This window comes from Marmota flaviventris, chromosome 3 (genome assembly GCF_047511675.1).
Source record: "Marmota flaviventris isolate mMarFla1 chromosome 3, mMarFla1.hap1, whole genome shotgun sequence".
NCBI classification, from domain to species: domain Eukaryota; kingdom Metazoa; phylum Chordata; class Mammalia; order Rodentia; family Sciuridae; genus Marmota; species Marmota flaviventris.
In genome coordinates, this window is record NC_092500.1 from 5,119,056 (window position 1) to 5,141,210 (window position 22,155).

The 22,155-nt window shown below is 64.7% G+C and overlaps 1 protein-coding gene across 1 annotated transcript in view; it reads left to right on the forward strand.

Annotated features, from left to right (window-relative positions):
• Positions 1–22,155, forward strand: part of Shisal1 (shisa like 1) — a 54,145-nt gene that overhangs the window by 20,078 nt on the left and 11,912 nt on the right. The window contains exons 2-4 of the mRNA XM_071609133.1: positions 1,826–1,924; positions 4,148–4,361; positions 11,728–12,045. Coding sequence (XP_071465234.1) covers positions 1,858–1,924; positions 4,148–4,361; positions 11,728–12,045 — 599 coding nt within the window. The 5' untranslated portion in view covers positions 1,826–1,857. The remainder of the gene's footprint in view (positions 1–1,825; positions 1,925–4,147; positions 4,362–11,727; positions 12,046–22,155) is intronic.

Genomic DNA, 22,155 nt, shown 5'->3' on the forward strand with positions numbered 1-22,155 from the left:
GGGGGGAGGGGCGGGCTTCTAGGCAGCAGAGTCAAGGGGGGCTTCCTGGAGGAGGTGGCATCTGAGCAGCTTCTGACTGAGCTGCTGCAGGACGGGACTCACAGCAAGGAGGGCCAGGCGCCCCAGGGTGAGTGACCCCCCAAAAAACAGGCAGTGGACTTTGTAGGGAGTGGCGTGGCGGGAAGGAGCCCTGCCCTGGTGCAGGTGGACCTGTGTCACTCACCCAGCTGGCCCAGTAGCTCCTGGACTTGACCCCTGATCAGAATGAGGGCAGCCCCACCCTATAGGTCCTGGAGCCTGGGGACTTGACTCTGCCCCCCAGCCTCAGCTTCTCCCAGTCCGCGGGTCGGGCCCAGGCGGGTGGTCGTCTTGGGCCCAGGGCTCCGTGGGCTCAGCGTATTTCCAGGGTGGATCCTGAGGTTTCCCTGAAAGGAGATCTCTCCTAAGCACTCAGATGCTTTAATCTCCGTTCACCCTCCCAGGAGGCCGAGGGAGGCAGGGGGGGCCAGGCTCAGAGCAATTAAGCAGCTCTCAGCCTGGGGAGCTGCAGGGCAGGTGGGAGCAGGAGGCCCCCTCTGTGCTGAGACCTGAGGGGCCCTCCCCCCGCCGGGCGAGCCCCACGTCACCACCAGGGGTCTCGATGCGAAGGCTGCCAGCCAGGGGTGTTCTGCAGGCAAGCCACCCCGTCCTGGCACACCAGACCTCCTGGGGTGGGCACCCCGTTGCTCAGGCCCCCCCCCCCCCCCCCCCGTGCCGCTCTGTGGCGGGGGCGAGGTCAAGGCTGCGAGCCTGGGTTTCAACCTGTCACCCCGCGCTGGTTTCCAACCTCTGGGTGTCAGAGTGGCTCTGCCGGTCTGCAGGCCTGCCGGTCCTGCAGGCCTGACTGCCCACAGGATGCAGAGCTGCCTCCGGCCCCCCTGGTGGCCCCTCTGCCCTCCCTGACCAGGCTCCAGGAGCCGAGGGCGGGGTTCTGGGGCAGTCTGAGCTGGGCATCGGCTGCCCTTCCCCCGCTCCTCTTCCAGAGCCGGTTGTCAGCTAAGTCTCTGCAACTGTTCATCTCAGACTGTCTTTGGGGACACTCAGTGAGGGCCTCCCGAGTGGACCCAGGACTGACCAGCGGGAGTCTTCTCTGTGAGCACAGGGAGGGGCTGTGGAGTCCTGCACGGAGGCCAGGACCTCCACCTGGCAGGGGCAGCCCTGGGGGCCCCACTCTCCCGGGGACGCCAGGCCAGTGGGGCCCCCCAGTGCGTGCCCTTTTGTGACCGGCTTGCTTCCCTGAGCACAAGGTCCCCAGGTCCATCTGCCCTGTGACAGGGTCAGAATCCCCTGCTTTCTTAAGGCTGAGCAGTACTCTGTGTGTGTCCCTGCTGAGTTCCATTGTCCCGCCCTCCCGTGAGTCCCGGGAACCTTGGCCGCTTCCAGCGCAGGGCGAGCTCCGAGCCTCGTGGCATTTTAAATATTCATTTGTTTGTGTGGCTCGTCGCTGTCCTCGGGGAAGGCACACCGCTCTGCCTAGTCCTGTTTCGCTTCTCTTTAGTCCCCGCCGTGTCCCCAGGGCCTGGGGAGCCCCTGCCCGGTGCTCGCCCTCGGGCCAGGGGTTAATGGAAGTCCCCGTTAGGGACGCGCGGCCCCGCGGGTTATTTCCACCACCTGAGCCGTCGTCCTCCTCTGATTCAGTCTCATTTTGCGGTGAAAAGAAAAGGAGGTGGCAGGTGACGGTGGGGAAGGCCGTTCATTCCGGAGAGGAAATTGGATGGCTGGTTTCCACCCTCGCCGCCCTGCGCCGCCCGCCCACACCCAGCCTCCCCCGGGTCTCATTAAACAGGCGGCGCTGCACGGATCGATGCCAGCCAAACGATGACCAGTTGTGGCCCGCAGTCCCGGAACCGGCTCGCCCTGCTCCTGTCCCTGCTGTTCTCCGCAGGTAAACCCTGGAGGCGGGCGGGAGGGGCGTGGTCAGCGCGGCCCAGCCGGGCGCTGCCCTGGTGCCCCCCGACCAGCTCCCGCCCATGGCGGGCCGTGAGGACCTACTGTGCACAGCACCCTGCTCCCTCGCCCGCCTGCTCGAGGGAGAGCCCGAGGGCCCTTTGCGCACGGCCCTGCGCAAGGACACTGAGGCCCAGGGCTCACTTGCCTGAGCCAATACAGCAGGCTGGGGGCTGGGAACCTGGCCCAGGCAGAGCCCCGGTACTGGGGCCACCCCACGGGTTCCACACCAGCTCCCCACCATGTCCCCTATCAGACTCCCAAGTACAAAGATGGGAGCCGGGGCTGACCAGAGAGGCCTCCCTTGCCCTCAGCAGAGGGGCGGCCCAGCACACCAGCCAGCGCCTGCTCTGAGCGGGGCCAGTGCCCTCTCTGCCGGAGGCTTCCTGTCTTTCCTGCTCCCCCTCTGTCCACTGTCTCTGTCTCCGACTGTGTTTCCTCTCTGAGCCACTGATGTCCCATGGTGGTTTCCAGCCCCCACCGCGCTGCTGGGCACAGCTTAGAGGGAGGCCACGAGGGGCTGGGAGTGGGGTTCTCCAGGCAGGGGCTTCCCATGCATGGGCTCCTCTGGTCCTCAAGGTCCCCTGGGGCAGAAGAACCTCTGGCCTCCTCCTACAGATGAGGAAAGGACTCTGAGCAGGAAGCAGCTGCCCCATCAGCTCTTGCTGTGTGAGGAGGGGAGCTGGGCACTGCCCTGAGCCAGCACAGCCTGCTGCTGGCCCCACAGGGGGAGGCCAATGGACTGGGACCGAGGCGGGATTGATGGCCGCGGCCACCCTCAGCTCTGGCCCTGGCATGTGGCTCTGCCAGGTTGGGGTCCCACCTAGCCCATGAGCATCCCTGGTGGGCTTCCTGGACAGACTGAGGGCCGTGCCCCAGAGCTGATCTGGAAGGACTACGAGGGGCCTGGGAATCTGCTTTGGGACGAGTCCCCAGGGGTGCAATAGGCCAGGCCAGGGACCATGCCTTGAGGACCATTGCCCTGAGCCTCACTTTGCCCTCACTACAGTGGAATCCATGATCTCTGTCGGCAGATGCTCCATCTGGGCATGTGCAGTCACCTCTGCGTCCTGGGAGAGCTGTTTCCCAAGGTCAAGGGGATCAAGGGAGCCTAGAGGCTCCTGTGCCCCACCCCGCAGAAGAGGGTGCTGTCCTTTGGGGAAGGGGCACAGAATTTGAGTCGGGGCACCCCAGCCAACCTCTGCACCGGGAGCCTGAGGGGCACCGCCCACCTGCCAGCCCAGCCCCTCCTGGCCTCCCCGGAGGCACAGCCTGGGGGTGAGTGTGGGTGCAGCCTAGTAACCTCGGCAGACAGCTCCCAGCTCGCTGGTGGAGGCTTTGCAGAGCCAGTGCCTGGTGGTTGGAGAGGCGCATTCAGCCAGCGAAGCCCCTTTTCATCGATACAAATTAGATACAGGATCCCTTTTATGAAGATACTAATTAAGCCTGAGGCAGCGGCTCCAGGGTTTCCATTGTTCAGCCTGCACTCCTGTGTGTCACCCCGGCTGGCTGCTCATAAATACCATCCTGGGCCCCAGGCCGGCAGCCCAGGGCCTCCCTCCGGAGCTGGGGGAGGGAGAGCAGAGAGCTGGCTCCCTGCAGTGGGGAGGGAGCCTGGGAGGCCTTGGGGCAGGGCAGGGCAGCAGGTGGGCAGGACCACTGGCTGGAGGGGCTGCTGCTAGAACCCAGTCTCCTCCATGCCTCTCACCCCAGGGGCCAGCCTGTCTGTCAGTGGCCCCACCCAGGAACAAGTGGAATCCAAGCAGGCCTGGGTTCGATTCCTGCTCCCCCTGCTTCCCAGCGCAGCTGCGTCACTGCAGGCCTCTAAGCCTCAGTTTCCCCGTCTGTAAAGTGGGATTCCCAAGCCACCTGCTAGGGTGGCCACTGGACTAGACGGGATGGGCCTGGGAGGCGCAGAGTGGCCGCTCAGTCACTGTGAGTGCCTCCTAGCTGCTGGAGGGGTCCCTCCCCGCGAGGGGGGCCGTGGCTCTTCCTGGAGGAGCCCCGAGTCCCTGGCCTCAGAGTACACAACCAGGGCTTCTGGGGGAAAGGAGCCAGGAGGCTTCCCGGGGAGGGAGGGCCAGCAGGACTGGACCGCTGCCCATCCTGCCCCTGGGCACAGTGGTCGGGGTCCCACGGAATCTGGTGACCTGTTTTTCAGTCTCCTCCGCGCATTTCCGGGTCTGCGAGCCGTACACGGACCACAAGGGCCGCTACCACTTTGGCTTCCACTGCCCCCGGCTCTCGGACAACAAAACCTTCATCCTCTGCTGTCACCATAACAACACGGTCTTCAAATACTGCTGCAACGAGTCTGAGTTCCAGGCGGTGATGCAGGCGAACCTCACGGCCAGCTCCGAGGGCTACATGCACAAGTGAGTTCCAGCCAGCCCCAGGGCCGGTGCCACAGTGACCCCTGGGGAGCGTGACCCCTGGGGAGGGGCCCAGGCAGCCCAACAAAGCCTCCAGGGTCTGCCCTCTGAGAAACCCGAGTGCCACGCCCGCCTCTCAGGCCTGCTAGAGGCTCCCTGGGGTCGTGTGCATAGATGGTTTCAGGTAGAGAAGGTGCCGGCGCCTGGGGTGCCCTGGGCCCAAGTTCCCACGTTCATTCAGCCTTGTTCAATAATATGGATCGACACCATCGACTCAGAGGTTAACCCTGCAGTCCTTTCCCTAAAGTGACGAAAACACATTGAGATCAGGCTCCTGAAGGAGGGGACCGAGGTATGGGAGCAGAGATTGCAGGTGGGAAGCAGGGGATGGGCTAAGTCAAGGCCTGGAAGATCAAAACCGCCTGTCTCTCTTACTGTGGACCACACTGAGCATCTTCACATGCTGAGGGCCGTTTGTGCTTGAACTGTGAGCTACCTGTTTGTGTCCCTTTGCATTTTGGTCTTTTTATTTATTTATAGGAATTCTTTATATAAGAAGAAAAATTTTCGTATTTTGCCTTTGATTTGGTGATTTTTTTTCTCATACTTAATTGTTACGCAATCACATTATTTCCAATGTTTTTCTTTTAGGACTTCTGGGTTTTATATCATACTGAGCAAGGATTTTCCTAATGGGGTTATTAAAAATCCCCCCATGTCATCTCTACTTCTTTTATGTTTTACTTTCTTTTTTAAAAATCTATCATTTATATCAAAAGACTTATATTGATGTAAGTTTTGAGACAGGAATTCAATTTTATTATTACTGTTTTTTTCCCCCCCAAAATGGGGAGGCCACTTTTTCCAACACCATTCACTGAATTGTCCATCTCCTCTCTGCTGGTGTAAAATGCAAATATCGTGTACCATAATGTGCTAAACTGGAGTGTCAGGCAGATGGTGAGACTCTCCGTGATCCATTGGCTGGTGTCTCAGTGTCTCACTCTGCTAACGACGGTGATCTTTAGTATGTTTTCACATCTCGGCTTATTCCCCGGGCTCTTGGTTATATGAACGTTTGAATTAGCTTGTGTAGTTCTGCAAAGAAACAGAAACAAACAAACAAACAAAAAACCCACTAATCTAATCATGATTTTGAACTGAGATCATTTTGAATTCATAGGTGAAGCCAAGAAATGACTTTTCATATGTGGAGTATTTATCTCCAAGGATACAGTATATTTTTATTGGTTCAAATTTTCCCTCATAGCACTTCACAGTTTTCTTCGTAGAGATGTTGTACAATAAGTTTTGCATTTGTTCCTACTTATTTCTTTTCATGTTGCTATTATAAATAAGGTGTTTCCTTCCACCCTGTCTTCTGACTGCTCAGATGATAAAGGTGATAAAAGCTAATCATTTCTATTTATGAATTTCGTACTCAGCCAACTTACTAAAATGTCTTATCTTTGTAACACTTTTCCAGTTGATTCTCCTGGGTTTCCAGTTAGGATGATTTTGTCTCCTACTTTCTCATGAGTATGCCTCCCTTCTTTTTTCTTGTCCAAGTGTGTTGGCGAGTACTTCTAAAACAACAGTGTTGGCTCCTGTTTATTGGTCAGGCATTCCTAACTTTCACGAGATGCTTCAAATATTTTCCCAGAAAGCATGAGGCTGGCTCTTAGAGTCGATGCATTTTTTTCCTAGTCAGGAGACATGGGCTTGAAAGGGGTTGTTGTGGAGTGCCTGTGGAGGAATTAGCAGGACCGCTGGGGGCAGTGGGCTCGGAGCTGAGCCTCCATCTCTCCATCTGTCGAGGGGACTCCCAGGGCTTTGCATCATGCTGTGCTCACTCAGGGGGAAGCTGCGTCCTCCCTTTGGTTGGGCAGGAGATGCAAACTCCCCTCCTCCCCCCAGGCCAGCTCCCCAGCTTGCCTTCCTCAAATGCACGGCTTCCCCTGAATATCTTGCCATCTGCTCAGGCCTTAGAATAATTCTGTGTGTGAAGTCGCTCAGCAAGCCCCGTCCGTCACAGCGGGACTGGAATCAGGCCTGCAGTTTGACCCGAGCCTTTTCTAAGAACAAGGGCCAATTCGTGAGGGAGCAGAGCGTCACCAGGACGGGGGTTAGGACCCGAGGGGCTGCGGGGGCCGTGGAAGCCTCTCGGAGGCTTGGCAGCAACCCGACTGCAGGGGCTGGCGCCTGGCGCCTGGGATCCTTGTTCCGGAGCCCACAGGTTTCTATAATCTGCACACTTCCCGGGATTGCACGTGGAATACGCCACGGCTGCTCGCGAGCAGCTGGACCACAGAGGAAGGCCCTCGCTGGAGAGGACGGGACGCGGGAACCAGAACTTGAACTTGCGCTTTTACTCCTCGACCTTAAGAAGCACCCAGGGAGCGCCTCGGGCAGGCTCTGCGCCCACTCTCCCGCCTGCCTCAGCGGCCGCCCATCCTTAGCCATGTCACACTGGGGAAGATGGGCACCCAGCAGGGGAGCCACCTGCCTGGGGAAGGCGCATGGCGGAGCCCGGGAGGCCCGGAGTTGCCTGGAGTTCCTGGATCTTCGCGGATGGAGGCAGATCCGAGGGGGGAGAGGCCCAGACAGGGCTGTGCCGGCCCCTCTGACCTTGGGCAGGTCATTCTTTGTTGCCCTGCATGTCCTGGGCTGTGGGGCAGGCCGGCCTCTCCCACCAGATGCCAGCAGCGCTCCCCCCACCGTCCTGGCCTCGGCCCACGGTGCGGGTGGCCCGCCCACCCCTGCTCCTGTGTTCTCCAGCGTCTTCCTGCCCCCTTCCTCCCTGGGGGGTGGGAGGCCTGGTGTGATGAGCCCCCACAGACCTGGACTTTGCCCACCCGCACTCTGCGTCCTGGAGGGAGGCCGGGGCGTCCAGTGTGCTGAGAGGCAGGCGGGAGCCCACGGCCCAGGGGCCTCCGCCCGAGATCCCTGCAGGAAGTTCAAGGGTGACTGGGGACCAGGGGGCGGCAGGGCCTCCTGGGGTGCAGAGGTGCTGGGATCCTCTCCTGAGGGAACCTGGGGCCAGGAGGGCTCTGAGCTGTCCTTGTGCCTCCACGGGACAAGGGGGCCCTTGAGCACCTGGGGTGACCAGAGGCCCAAGGACAGCTTGGGGCTGTGGCTCCACGAGGGACGACCTGGGGACGGATCAGGGCCTCAGGAGCCCTTGTCCAGCTGCCTGGGCTCCAGGACTGTGGGCCAAGCCCAGGTGGGCTGGTGGCAGAGGGGCAGCTGGGGAGTCTCGGGTGGGAGCCAGCATCAGATTGTCACCAGGTGGTGGGGACGGGGCAGGAACAGCTCGTAGGAGGTGGCTCAGGGAGTCTCCGAAGGCCTGGGCGCTGCTGCTGTGGCGCGGGCACAGGGCTCTCCCCACCTCCCACGAGACCCGCCCTGACGGCCTCCTTCCCCGTGTCAGGGGCACCCCGATGTCTGGGTCCCAGCCTCCCTCACGTGACCTCGCGTCCCTTGTAACAGGCCTCAAGCCCAGGGTCCAGCCCCAGGGTGGGGTCAGAAGTCACCAAATTGTCTTGTCCCCCACTCACCCCTGCCAAGCCCCGCTGGGTGTCGAACTTCCGCTCAGCACACGCAGGAAGACTGGAGAGCTTCTAGAACCATCTTCCTGACCCGAGTGCCCTCCGCCTCCAGGGAAGGGAAGGAGCATCCTGAGGACCTGCCCCGGTTTGGGGCCTGACTCGCTGCCACCACTGCAGAGAGCTGTCCACGGGAAGGAGGCCCCGCTCGCCCCGCTCTCTGGGGCTGAGGCTCAGAGACAGTGAGAAGAGGCCTGGAGCCACACAGCACTAAAGGACACGCAGGGCCGGTCCTCTGTCCCAGGATCCCCGCTCAGCGAAGGGTGATGAGCCCCCGGGTCCCGGGGCCTGGGGACAAAGGCTGTTTCTGGCTCCTGCTGTGTCCCTGGCCGAGGAAGTGGCCTCCCGGGGACATCCCAGGTGGAGATGCCAGGCGCTGGCTCAGGGCTGCTGCTGAGCCGCGGCACCTGCCCTGCTGCGTGGACCACCGTGATCCCCGCCACCCCACCGGCCCGCCCAGCCCTAGTGGTGGCACTGGGTGGGCCTGAGTCCTGGACAGGAAGCTGTGAAATCACCTCCCTGGCACCGAGGACCGTGCCCGGCCCAGCTTGTCACATGACCAAGCCTGTTTTCAGAGGGGCATGGGTGTCCCTCTGAGATGCCCCCCAGGGAGTGGCGGGGACACTGTGACAGGAACAGTCTGCCTCCCTGGGCTTCCTGGGCCCGAAGCCAGGCCCTGCCACGGACTGCTGTGTGGCTTTGAGCAAAGCCCTGTGCCTCTCTGGGCCTAGGCCTCTCCAGCCTCCCTCTGGGCCTTCGTTGAAGGAGCCAGCGCTTAGTGGGTCCGTTCTCTTTCCAGGCCCTTCCTTGAGGCCCCACAGCTTCACCACGGAGCAGGCAGCGGAGTGACCCCTTCACAGACGAGGGAGCGGCTGCTCAGCTCCCCGAGGTCCACAGGGAGAATTTGCAGAACCAGGATTTGAACCCGGGTGCCCTGACCTCCGCGTCCCCCAGCCAGGCCCAGCAGGACTCTCCTGTGCCCAGCACTCCCAGCTGCCGCTGTCCCTGGTTCTGCGGGCCTCGAGTCTGCCCCGAGCGCAGCCCCTGCTCTTGGCCCTGGGCCGTTCCTCCGGGTGGAGTTAGCCTGCAGCTCACGTATTTTTAATTGAAGTTTTAAAATCCTACCAGGCCTGACTCCTCCCAGCCGGCCACCCAGGCAGGACAGGGGCAGGAGCTGCCCAGGGACGGGTCTGTGGCCTGGTGGCCCAGCCTGCCACCCCCAGGCAGCGGAGGGGACCCGGTGCTGGCAGCACCAGCAGGGAGGGGCGGGTGGGCAGCGGGTGGACGCCAACACCAGCCACTGGCCACGGAGCGCAATGACGGTGACCCTCGGCCAGGAGCTCTCGGAGGAGGGAGAAGCGGAACAAGCCCTCGGATTCTGGCAGAGGCTGGGCCAGGGCCAGTGGACACCGTGGGCAGAGGCAGGAGAGCCCCTCGGTGACACTCGACTCCAGCCCTCGGAGCCCCAGGGCCCAAGCCCGGGGACGAGCAGCTCCCGCCCCTGCGCCACCTCCCGCAGACGACTCTGTCTCTTCGGTCAGCGGGTCGTCCCTCTCGGCACATGGGCACACGGCGCCGTCTAAGGACTCAGAAGCGCAAGGCCTGGGCCCTTCACACGGCTAAGGTGGCTGCTCGGGGTCAGCGAGCGCCAGGAGGACGTCGGCGTGGAGGCCACTTGGCCATGAGCTGTGCTCACAGCTGGGCTCAGAGACCCGCGGGCCCCAGCGCTGCCCTCAGGGCCTCCCCGTGTCCAAGGGCGGCCAGTTCTGCAGGACAGCGAAGCCCGCAGCACTCTGGGAGCGTCACGGCAGGCTGCCTGGAGGGGGCGGCGGCAGAGCAGGGCGCTCGGGAGGTGGGCACAGTGCGGACAGGCGGGCAGCGAGGCCCAGCCTGGGCAGGAGTCCACGCTCCTGCTGCCCTTTGCTCCCGGGAACCGGGTGCTGCGCTCCGGGCTGGGTGTTCCGGGCTCAGGCGATGCTCTGTGTGGGGACTTCCTTCTGCTGGACACGACCGACCGCAGACAGCTGCCCCCTCCCCGCCCCTCCCCCTCGGCCCCGCGGCTGCCGTGGGAACCCTGAGAAGCCACTCTGGGGCTGCCGGAGAGAGGACAGCCAGGCCCGCCTCCCTGTCTGCGTGGCCACCTGTCTGCCCCACATTCCTGCCCCGATGCCGAGTCAGGCTGCTGCTCCTTCCCGGCAGGAATTCTGTCTAGAGGCCTCCGGAAAAATCCAGTGTCCCCTCTGTGGTGGCCGTGGTGGGGGGACCTGGCCACAGCGACCTGCTGCTTCCCCCGCCCCCCGGCAGGCGCCAAGCCTGGAGCGTCGGCCCTGGGGGTCCACACACCTGTCGGGACACAGCCGCCTCCCTGTCACCCCGGCACCCAGCGAGTCCTTGGTCCAGGAACTGAGTGGCCAAGTGAGGGGAGCACTGCTGGCCGGGGCAGAGGGCGCCTGGCCCTGGCCCTGGCTCAGCCCTGGGAGGCCCAGAGTCCAGAGGAGCAGCCCTGCTTCCTGCAGAGACGCTGAAGCCAGGGCTGCTCCAGGTCTGGAGAGATCCAGCTCCTGAAAGCTGACACTGGAGTCTCTGGCCTCTCCTCCAGCCCAGAGACGGGCGGCGGTTCTCTCAGGAAACACAGCAAAGCCGGGCAGGGGAGGAGTGAGAACCAGGTCCCTGGCTACAGCACCATGGGCCCCGCTCAGGTGGGGTCTTGGGGGTCCCAGTGCCCTAGGGGCCTCGTTTGGGGGTTGGGGAGCAACAGCTGGGCCTGACTCTGCTCGTGGGTGCGCGTTAGCCCTCCTCCTTGGCGCTGCTGGCACAGCCACCGAGCAGATGCCACAGCAGGGAGCAGCTGTGGGTGGCGTTTGAGGGACTAATGATCCGGTTCCTCCAGCAGCTGCAGGCCCTGCGAGCACTGCTCATGGCTCCGTGGCACCAGGGCTCAGAACCCGGCCGACCCTTGGGGACCAGCCCCCAGCCTCGGGGAGGGGTGGGGGAATGGCGCGGTGACCAGAGGAGGGGCGGGCACCTGGAGACTTCCTGGGGCTAGCGGCCTCCCACAGGGGCTGACGGGAGGAAGGAGAAGGCGGGTGGAGAGCTGAGCAGCAGAAAGGCAGCCTGTGCAAAGGCCCTGCGTGGGCGACAGGCAGACCGCGCTCCTCAGGGACCAGCGCTGGCCACAAGGAGGCTGGGCTGCACCTGGGTCACAAGGCCCTCAAGAGTCCCGTCACCTCTGCCAGAGGAGGGTGCAGGCCTGGGTGCTCAGTGGGGGCGGGGGATGTTGGTGGATGAATAAGGAACAGTGGGGGGGGACCCCCACCACACAGCCAGAGTGAAAGGCCCCCAGGAAGGGACAGAAAGGCAGGGGACGGGTGGGACGGGGGCCACCGTGACTTCAGGCCATCGTGGAGATCCCCGAGCCGAGGCCCTGAATGACACGTGGGGGGTGAGGTGTCCCCCGGTGTCCCCAGGCTCCACAGCTGCCCAGGGGTGAGACAGGAGGTGTGTGCAGGGTGAGGCCAGGGAGACGGGCAATGGCCGCCCAGCCACAGGGAGGCCCGAGGGAGGCGGCAGGGTGGGCGGAGCCTGCGTGAGGACCTGGGGTCCTCCAGGGCAGGCCCAGGACCCGGGAGAAGGCAGCGGGGCGGGGGGGCGGGGCCGAGCCTGGTGCCCGCTGGGAGCTCCCGCGCAGCCCTGGCCCGTGCCCCCGGTGCCAGCCGCCTGGGCAGGGCCGTCCGCCTCATGTCCGTCCGTCCGTCTCTCCCCAGCAACTACACGGCCCTGCTGGGGGTGTGGATCTACGGCTTCCTCGTGCTCCTGCTGCTGCTGCTGGACCTGCTCTACTACTCGGCCATGAACTACGACGTCTGCAAGGTCTACCTGGCGCGCTGGGGCCTGCAGGGCCGCTGGATGAAACAGGACCCCCAGCGCTGGGGGGACCCTGCCCGCGCCCCCCGGCCAGGGCCGCCGGCCCCGCAGCCCCAGCCTCCCCCGGGCTCCCAGCCGCCGGCCCCCCAGGCTGTGCACACGCTGCGGGAAGATGCCCACAGCCCACCGCTGATGTCCTTCCAGAGCTCGTCTGCCTGGTGAGTGACCGCGGCCAGTGCCGGCCGACTGAGCACCTTCTCTGGACCCTGCGCTTGGCTCCCTGGTCGTAGTCCCTGCAGCTCGGGAGGCTGAGGCAGGAGGACCGCGAGCTCCAGGCCAGCCTCAGCAATCTAGTGAGGCCCTGGGCAGCTGAGGGAGACCCTGTCTCTACATAAAACGCACAACAGGGCTGGGTGGCTCCGCGGTCGAGCGCCCGTGGGTCCGATCCTGGTACCACAGGTAAGAGAGGTGGCAGCGCAGCTTGGGAACAAAGCCCAGAAGCCGACGCGCTGGGCGCTGGTGTGGGAGCCGCTGCCGCTGCGCGTCACCTGAGGTTCCTGGCTGCAGAGGCAAAGCAGGAGAGGTGCTGGGTGTCCCACTGTCACTGACCGGTCGGTGGGGACAGAGGGGCTTCAGGGCGGGGGAGACTTTCAGCCTGAGGTCAGGAAACAGGGAATCGCTTTGTTCCTGTCCGTGCCTTGAGTCACACACGGCGTGGGGTGACTTGGCAGGTGTCCCGCGGTGCCCTCGAGGAAGAGAGGAAGATGGGGTGGGCAGGGCCTTGGAGGGTCAGCCCTTCGGGACAGCTGCCCCAGCAGAGCCCTGCCCACAGGCCGTCCACATTAGGCCAGCTCCCGTTCCTGCCTGGTTCCGTGCCGTGGGGCCGGCAGACCTAGGCCTGGCCCTGGGCAGGCGCAGGTTGTCCCAGGCCCTGGGATCAGGAGCCCACTGCGAGGCTGGCAGTGCCCAGTCGGGTGCCTGGGTGTGGGGCCCAAGCCAGGGCGGCCGAGCTCAGCCTGGGCACCGGAGCTGGGGCACAGCATCCCCTCCCCCCACGGCGCCCAGAGCCTCCCGCTGCCCCCCACCCCCACCCCGGCAGCAGCTCCCTCCGGGTGAAGGCCTTGCAGGTAGCCCAGGGCCCAGCGCCACTCCCAGCCCCGTGACCGGGTGGACGCCTGGCCCTTCTTGACCTCCCAATTCTGGGGAAGGGGTCAAGGGGAGAGCCCCAGCCCTCCCCAGGGTCGTCCTGAGGGTTGAGTTAAACACCAGCACATAGTAGGTGTGCGGCTCACCTCTGGGGTGCCTCCCGGGAGGTGCAGCCGAGCTGGTCCATGATCACTGGTCACTCCAGGTAGCCACCGTCCCTAATGAATGACGCAAATAATTAACACGAGGCGCCAAGCGGCGGTGCTCGGGGACAGGAGGAGCGCCTCCGTCCGTCCTGGAGGAGGCAGGCGGGGCCTGCTCCTCTCAGTGGACAGCTGACCCTGTGGGTCCTCTGGGCAGGTCTCCTGTGGCGCCAGGTGACGGAGGACAGAGGGCAGGTCCCCACCCCAGGGGAGCAGGGACACAACGGCAGAGCAGGAGGGTGAGCGTCTGCTGGCGACGGGGGCGTCCTGACCGGGGTCTGTGGCCACAGAACCAGGGGGCACCTGGCGCCTCCAGGCCCGCAGAGCAGGGCGGTCTGGGGTGAAGCCGCGTCTCCTGCAGCTGGGGCTGGACGTTGGCCAGTGGCCCTCCCCAGCCCCTGGGCACATGTGCGTCAGGACGGCTCCTGCCTCTGGGGCGTGCCAGGGCCAGGTGTGACCGTCGTAGGTGGCATCTAGCGTCCGAGCCGGGCTGCCCGCCCGAGAGGCCTGCAGTGCCCAAGGGAGCACGTCCAGTCTCACCCGAGGAGGACACCGCCCTGTGGACCCTCAGCAGCACCGGCTGCAGGCCCCGCTGCGTGGCGCTGACTGGGCCCTGGCCCCCAGGCAGGACCACCAGCTGCGGCCACAGGGTGGGCACTCGCAGCATCCAGGCCCCAACGCTGGTCCCCACCCACTTCCAGCCTCCACGTCCCCCCAGAGGGCCTCAGCTCCTAGACTGGCCGCACGGCCCCTGCCCACCTGCCCTGGCCCTCCCCTTCATTCCCCTCTCAATGCCTGCTCAGCGCCTGGCTTCGAGGCACCCATCAGGTTTCCCTGGTAACTCGCCCAGGGAAGGAGCTCTCGGGGGCTTCCACAGATGAGCGAACACGGGCTGCAGGCCCAGAGAGGGTGAGTGGCTTGCCCAGGGACACACAGTAAATCATGGGCTTGAGCCCAGGTCTCCCAGGCCACGCCTGGCCTGAGCCCTGTGCCCCAGCCCCTGCCCACTCCCCCAGAGCCTCCTCCCACCTCACCCAGCCGGAAACACCCCCCACTCCAGCCCCACGTCCCTCCTCTCCATCAGTGCTGGGCCCGTCATGCCTTCCCCATCACCCCGGGGGGCTCCTCCTCACCCTAAACCTCCCCGGGCACCCGTCACCCAGGAGCCCAGGGGGGAGGCGCAGGACGGCTGTGGCTGGAGGAGTGGAGGCTGCCAGCCCCCAGGCCCTGGGGTCGCTCGGAGCCCGGGGAAAAGGCCCGATGTGGCCGGGAAGGGGGTGGCCTGGGCATCTCAAGTCCAGGGGGTGCTCAGGTCCCCGGGTCCTGTTGGGTTGGCAGTCTCCTGTGCACTGGGTCTGGGCCAGCTCCCCGCGTCCAGAACAGGCTCCTGGACAGGCCAGTGCTGCCCATCGTGGGGACAGCAAGGGCGAAACAGAGGGGCCCCGGGAGCCGGGTCCTCTGCAGAGTGGGCTCATGGTCCTGGTCCTGCAGGACTTGGGGGCCTGGTGCCACCTCTGTCCCCTGGCTTCCCCCAGGACCCTCCACCTCCTGCAGACCCACCAGCCTCCCCTGAGCAGTGGGGCCCCCCCGGACGCTCTCTCCCCAGCTCTGCAGCCAGAGGCCCTGTTGTGTGGTTTCTGCTCTGCCCCAGGACCTTTGCACCTGTCCCCGCCCCTCCCTGAACAGCTCCCCTCCCAGATACCTGTAGGACTCACTGCCTCCTTCCCACCTGGTGCCTGCTCGGAGTCACCTGCCAGAGGCGTCCCGTCCTGGGTCTGCAGAGCCGCAGCCCCCGCCCCATCTCGCCATCCCTTACCCTCCCCTGATCCTTGGTTGGCTTTGCCGCAGCCTGACGCCGCCTTCCTGTTGGCCTTGGTCTGTGGGGATCCGTGTGTCCCATGGTCAGCGGAGCCCCCCACACCAGGGCAGCACCTGGCACACGGTGGGCACCCAGGAACCAGATGCCGAGTGGACGAGTGCCTTGTGCCCGGGCCTGGCGCGCAGGACAGTGAAGAGTAGCCCGGGCAGCTCTGCGGCTGGACACCCTGAGCTCCGTTTTATGGAGGGGAAACTGAGGCCAAGCGATTGGCTTAGTCACCTGCGGGTCAGCTGCAGGGGGACTGGATTCCAGCCAAGTGTCCCCGGGGGACAGGAAGTCTGGTTCCCAGGCGCTGGCATGTCAAGCCCTCTCTGCTCAGGTCCACTGCCCACTGAAGCAGTGTGGCGCCCCCTGGCCCGGCCATTTGAGGGCCGCCAGCCACCAGGCGGGGGAGGAGGTGCCGGGCCGGCTGCAGGGTGGGTTCTGCTCCTTTGGGGTCTCTCCCTTCCCTGGCCCCACGGGGAAGGTCCTTCCTGGCCCTCAGAGCCTTGGCCGAGGCACCAGCCGATGCCCATCTGGTCACCTACTTCCTTCCTGGGCAAGGCACCCACCCAAGACCCCCGGACACGCAGTTAGCAGTGCCACCCCCGGGCTCATTTCACACCAATTTTGCTCCTAGCCACCCTCGAACAGAGCGGCCAGCTCCTGCCCCAGGTCCTGGTACACGGGGAGCCCGGGCACCTGTTGGACGTCCCCGAGCCTCAGTGTTCCTGTCTGTAAAACAGGCACCGACAGGTTCACCTGCAGGAGGATCCTGAGCTCAGAGTAGGCTCCAGTGTGCGGCCAGTCTGCAGAGGACCCGGACCATCCTCGACACGGGGGTTGACACTCTTTAGAGTCAGAATGACGAGGAGAAGCCCAGCCCCCCCGAGTCCACACGTGGCCACAGCCACGGCCACCGTGGGTGCTCTGCCCTCCCCGGTCGCTGACCACCGTGCGCCTGCGATTCTGCGTCTCGGTTCTCTCTGCGAGCGTCTGTCCCACCGGCCATTGTCCTGTGGACTCACTTAATCTCTCTAAATATCGCTTCAGCAGCGACGAGGCCGTGAGCAGCATTAATTGAGCCATTTCCCTGCCGCAGAGCAGGGCTGAGAGGCTCTGTGGAGGGTTTGTTTGACTTTTGTTTTGCGATGACAAGTACCGGTGGCGGGGCTCGGGGACAGCAGCCTGGGGGGCGGGAGCCAGCGAGGACGGCTTCGCCTGGTGTGTGCCTCTTGAATCGTTCCCTGCCATCAAGTTCCAGCGAGGATGTGGGGGGAGGGTGGCCCTTTAATGGCCCTGCCCACCAGTGCCCGCCATGTGGAGGTGGCGTGGTGGCAGCTGGTCCCTGCGCCCTCTGGGCCCACTCCCTGGGACGCTGGTGGGTGAGCACCTTCCCTTCCGTGGTTAATTAATTCCGCTCCCTCTCCTGGAGCGTCCCATTTATTTTACGGCGCCCCCAGGACAGTCGCTAATCGCAGTCATTTCCATAAAGCAGCGTTTATTTCCCAAATCCTCGTCCTGGCGCCTGGAGACGCGCCTCCCCGGAACTGTTTACTTAATCCATTTTTAATTGACTCTAAATCAAGTCGCCTGTTTAGGAAAGGCAGACCTGCCCTAGCCGTGTCCCCAGGGCTCGCGGTCCTTCCTACGTACCCGACCGCTCGCCGTCCCTTGCAAGAGCTGACCCTCAGATTGTGGGGGTTTGGGGAGCCGTCGTCAAACGTGGCCGCGATTAAAAGTGAAATTATATAAGCGTGTGATTGATTCAGCTCTAATAGACACCAGGGTGGCAACACTGGGGACATCACTTCCTAATTATTCTGCTGGGTTCCCGGTCTCGGTGCTCTTGGGGACGTGGGCCTCTGTCACGTCTGCAGGGCTGCGTGTCCCTCCCTTCCTGAGCGGCAGCACCGTGGCCGTATTTACCCAGGGACACTGGCAGCAGGGGCCTGGGTCGCGGGCCGCTTTGCACCCTGGTTTCCTGGGGTGCGTCCACCCTGAGAACAGGCAGCAGAGCCTTGGCCAGCCAGCACGTTGCCACCCGTGCCACCTCGCCTGCCCAGCGGTCTGTGGGCCTCGCTGTGGGGACCCAATGTCCCGGGTGCACTTGAAAGAGAACCACGGCCTGTTCCTGGGGACACCCACCTACAAGCTGTGGGACACCTGTTCTAGGTCCATCCCTGACTCCTCCCAGCCCCTGGGCCTTCCTGGACAGAGCAGGGGACAGGAGGCCTCCGTCCCCTCCCTCCCCGGAGCTATCGAGGGCATCTCTTTGCCAGCTCTCTTGCACGGTCCCTTCCGCGTCTCCCACACGGTGCTGGGGGGGCGGGTGTCACCCAACACCGTCGTGGAGGTCACCAGAGAGCCACAGGTGCTGGGAACAGAAAGAAGGACGCAGAGCGCCTGCCCCGGGACCCGCCCAGGGGTGCGTGGAGAAGCCACTCTGCTCCTCGGACTCTTCCTGGAAGGATCCGTGCGTGTGGCCAGGGCGGACAGACGGAGGGAGGCTCGGGGACCATGCAGGACGCGCGTCCAGGGTGCACCTGAAGGGGCCCTGCGACTGCCCCGTCTGTCCCTGGTTTCCCCAGAGCTCCCAGGTCTCTGAGGCCAGCACAGCTCCGTGGGGGGGACCACAGCTTTGGGCAGTTCAGGCACAAGGACCCTCAAAGACACCTCCCGGGGGTCTCACAGGGACAGGAGCCTTCTGTGGACTCAGCCCCTTCAATGGCCCCAATTCCCTGCTGCCCAAGGCCATCTCTGAGCCTTCATGTCCCTTTTTATGACCTTGGGGAAGCCTGCTTGCCTGTCTTGGGGGACCTCAGGAGAGTGGGAGCTCGTGGCCCCTAGGAGCTCGGCTCCCAGGGGGTCAGTGCCCGACAAGCCCCGTCCCCGGAGGTCCTGCCCCTGGGCAGGCAGGGGACCCCGCCGCCCACCCTCCGGCCGGCACCTTAATTAAAACGCCCAGGGACTGCGGTGAGCAGGGTGCCTGCAGGTGGGTGGTCAGCAGACCCTGAATGTCCCGGTGAAGCTGCGGATCACTAGCCCCCGGGAGCAGAGAGGGCGTCCCCTGTGTCAGTTTGACAGGAAGTCCATGTCACCGCTCGGGGCTGCGGGGAGTGTAAGGTAGAGAACCAGGAATCACCTTAGACAGAGAGGAGCGCGGCCCGGGGAGGGGCGGCTCTGACCGTCCCCAAAACCAACTTGGCCCAGGGGCTGTTAATAGGCCCCCATCCAGATCCGCCGCAGGCGAGGGACCCGGGAGCGTCTCCATCAGGAAGGGCGGCTCCTCCTCCGTTGAGACTGTGGCCCTGGCTGCTAAGATATTTGCTTCCAAGAATGGAGGCTGTGGCACAGCAGACGTCTCCCAGCCTGGGCCCTCGCTAGGGGCAGGGCAAGGAAGCCAGCCCCGCCACCTGAGGGCGCCGCCCCTCACCCTTGTCTTCCGGTCCTTTCCAAGGCTCCCTGGAGGGTGCTGGGGGACTTGACTCCAGGCTGCTTCCAGACCAGGGCTTGGGGGGCGCTGGGTGCTGCGGCCGCGGGTGAGAGGACAAAGCTCGTGGTCTCCTGGGACGGCACGCCAGGTTGTGCAGAGCCCAGCTGTGTGACCTTGGGCGGGCTCTTGACCACTCTGAGCTGCAGAGACCAAACACTCTCCACCTGCAGGGGCTCCTGAGGGGGCTCCGAGGATACGGGGAGGACTTGGTGCAGTACCTCTCTAGGCAGGACCCGAGCCCATCCCACTCCCCGTCTCCCTCCACCCCTTGGGGAATGGGGCGCCTGCCGGGCACAGCCCCCCCCCCCCTCTGTTGGAGGGTGCTGAGGGCCTGGGTCCAACCGAGAGGGGGACCCAGAGTGCTGTTGCTTGGTGACTCCGGGACCTTCGTATCCCCGGCGAGGCTGGCCTCAGATGTCCAGGATTCAGGACAGAAGCAGCCACCGCTGGGCGCTGGTGGCCACCTGGGCAGAGCCAGGAGGGGCAGCCGCAGGGGTCCCGGGGTTTCCATCTGCCTCCAGTGCTCCTTCCCAACGGCCACCCCAGGCCAGGGACCCCGGAGACGCTTCCCTGGGGCCTCAGGGGCAGGGGCGTCCCACGGCCTCAGCCCCTTGGGCAGCCTGGCTTCCAGGTCCCCTGCGGGCTGGGCCGTCCTGCTGCCCAGTGCTGCCGCCTCTGAGCCTCTAGCCCCGTTCTGGACCCCCACTGTCCAGCTGCTCCCAGAAACGTGGCCCCCGAGTTCCTATAGCCAGGGCCCTCTCCTCGGGCACTGGAGCAGAGGGACCTCAGGGGGTCTCTGTCCAGCGCCCCCGTCCCAGGAAGGACCCGAGTCCTCCCCCGCCCTGACTTCCTCCCAGCACCGCCGCTCATCCTAGTTGCTAGGGGCCCACCCCAGATGTGTCCCATCCGTGTGCGCGGAGTGGAGAGCTGTACAGGGCTCGCGTCTTCCCAAGCCATCGGTCAGTCATGGTGCCTCTCAGCCATGGCACAGGGAGGGGGACATGGGACTCCACTAAGTGCTGCTGTGCAGGCTGGTTCAAGGAAAATATGGAGCAGCGGGGGGTCTGGGGAGAGCCCCGAGCCCATGGGCAGAGCCGACCATGGTGGGTGGAGGCAGGGAGGCTGAGGGAGGCCACCGAGGTGAGAGGCCTGGTGACGAGGCCCTGTTCTGGAGGTGGACAGAGACAGTGGAAGGCTGGACCTGGGTGCAGGGGAGAGAGCATGCCAAGGACTCCTGGTGTGACTGCAGTGACCAGTGTCACCACTGGCCAGGAAGGACAGTGCTCAGGGCTGAGGTGGCGGGCACAGCGTGGTGGGTGTAGAGCACTGACCGTGCTGGGACTCGGCACAGAGGGGAGGCGCAGGGGCAGCGGTGCATCCCGAGTGGCCAGGAGCGGTCACAGCCAGCAGGGCTGAGAGGTGCCGGAGGTCAGGTGTGTCCCCAGGAGGGCGGGGACACTGCCCCTACCCGGGAGGTGGCCTCTCCCTGGCCGTGTTCCAGGGGAGATGAGCAAGTGAGCCGGTGCGTGTGCACGGGCGGTGGGCGTGGGCCGCGTGGGGTCTGGGTGCCACGGCTCACTCATGGGCTTGGGTTTGACCTGCTCGCGCCCTGCCCTGCTCGGGCGCCAAGCAGCAGGGAGAGCGGGGGGTGGCCGCCCAGCCCCAGCCCCAGGAGCACAGACTGGAGGTGCCAGGCCGCGCGGCCAGAGCTGGGAGGACAGGACGAGGCGCGGCCCAGAGCGGCGGGACCTTCACGCCCAGATGGGCTCTGGGCCAGGGCAGGGACACACCCGGGTCAGGTCCCATGGCACCCCACCAGTTCGCCCCGCCAGCCCCTCAGAACCGTGCCAGGGGCACCTCCTCCCCGGGCCTCCCTGCCGCCCACTCTGCCCAGCAGAGCTGTGGGTCTGTCTCGCTGGCCCGGGGGGAACAGGGGCTGCGTCCTGCACAGTCCTGGATGGGCATCCGGGCCCCTCCCTCGGCTCCCTGCCCTGGGCTCGCTGGTCACCTGGGGCCCGTCCCCCCAGCCTCGTTCCCTGGGTGAGATGGCGGAGGCCGATGGCTCTCTGACCCTGCGTCTGCTAATGGAGCCCTGACTGGGGACAAGAATGGATGCAGAATGCTCTGAGAATGTCAGGGCAGGAAGCGCAGTCTCTTCCCGGGGAGCGGGGGGTGGGGTGTGGACAGAGGCTGCCCCCGGAGGAGGCCTCCCGAGCCGTCCGTCCGTCCGTGGCATTTAATGCGGAGTGCGGGCCTCCATCAGAGCAAGGGCATCAAATATTTACAGACAGCATTAAAAATTAACCTCAGGATGTGGCTGTTCCCAGAAGTCAGGGGTGAGGAGACGGGGGAGGCTGCCGCCGGGCACCAGCAACGGCCGCTCCCAGGCCAGCCCAGCTCCCGTGGCCCAGTCCCAGAGCCGCGGCAGCCTCCGCCCTGCGTCTGCCCAGGCCCCTGGCTGTAAGCCCTTTGGGGCTCCCAGTGGCCTGCAGGCAAGGACAGGCCCTCGGCTCAGCATCCCCAGCCCTGGCCCTTCCTCTCTGGGACTCAGATTTGCGGGATGGAAAGGAATGAATCTCACAGATGGGAGGAGGCCAAGGTGGAAGTGGAGACATTCCAGGAACCAAGGGCAGCAGGTGCAAAGGCCCCGAGGCAGAGAGCAGGGCCCTGTGCCTCAGAAGGGAAGTCGAGGTAGCACAAGGGAGGGAGGGAAGGGAGCTGGAGGCCACCAAATAGGCTCCAGGTCTGCAGCCTGGGAGGAAGGGGCAGCAGAGGGGCAGGAAGTAGGAAGGGGCACCCATGGGCCTGGCCGGTGGGTTGGTGGGAATGGGCAAGAAGTGGGGCACCCAAGGACTGAGCCAGAGGGCACGAGGGGCGGGCTTGGCACTGGGGATCAGCAGAGCACAGGATCCTGGGTTGGAGCCCCCAGGACTGTAGGAGAGAGCGCAGGACAGGAGGGGCCGGGAGGAGCCCCCCCCCAGTGGGAGGCAAAGCAGGAGGGTGTCAGGTCCAGAAGGCCCAAGACGGGTGCTCCGGGAGGGGCAGGGGCAGCCGAGGGGCTGCTGACCGCCCTGCTTCTGCCCACTGTCCCCATGTCCCCACAGCACGGAGCCAGCAGCAGCGAGCTCCGTCCCAGCCCGCGCCCCTCCTCCTCCGCCTGATTCTGCACTTTCCTCCGGCACAGAGTCGGCTTCTGAGGGAAAGAAGGGGAGGCTTCCCGCGGAGACGCACTCTGCGGGAGGCCCAGCAGGGGTGGCTGGGGGACCAGGGCAGCTGGGGACACTGCACAGGATCTCAGGACAACTGTTCTTCTTGCCTTTTTTTTTTTTCTTTTGGTACCAGGGACTGAGCTCAGGGGCACTCGGCCACTGAGCCACACCCCCAGCCCTGTTTTGTATTTTATTTAGAGACAGGGTCTCCCTGAGCTGCTTAGCGCCTCACTTTTGCCGAGGCTGGCCTTGAACTCACCATCCTCCTGCCTCAGCCTCCCAGCTGCGGGATCGCAGGCTGCGCCTGGTTCTTCTTGCCTTTTTATGGACGAGGAAACTGAGGTTCCGGAAGGTCACATGACACACCCAAGTCGAGCAGCCAGTGCGCTTTCAGGTCCCAAGAGGCCTGTCCACCC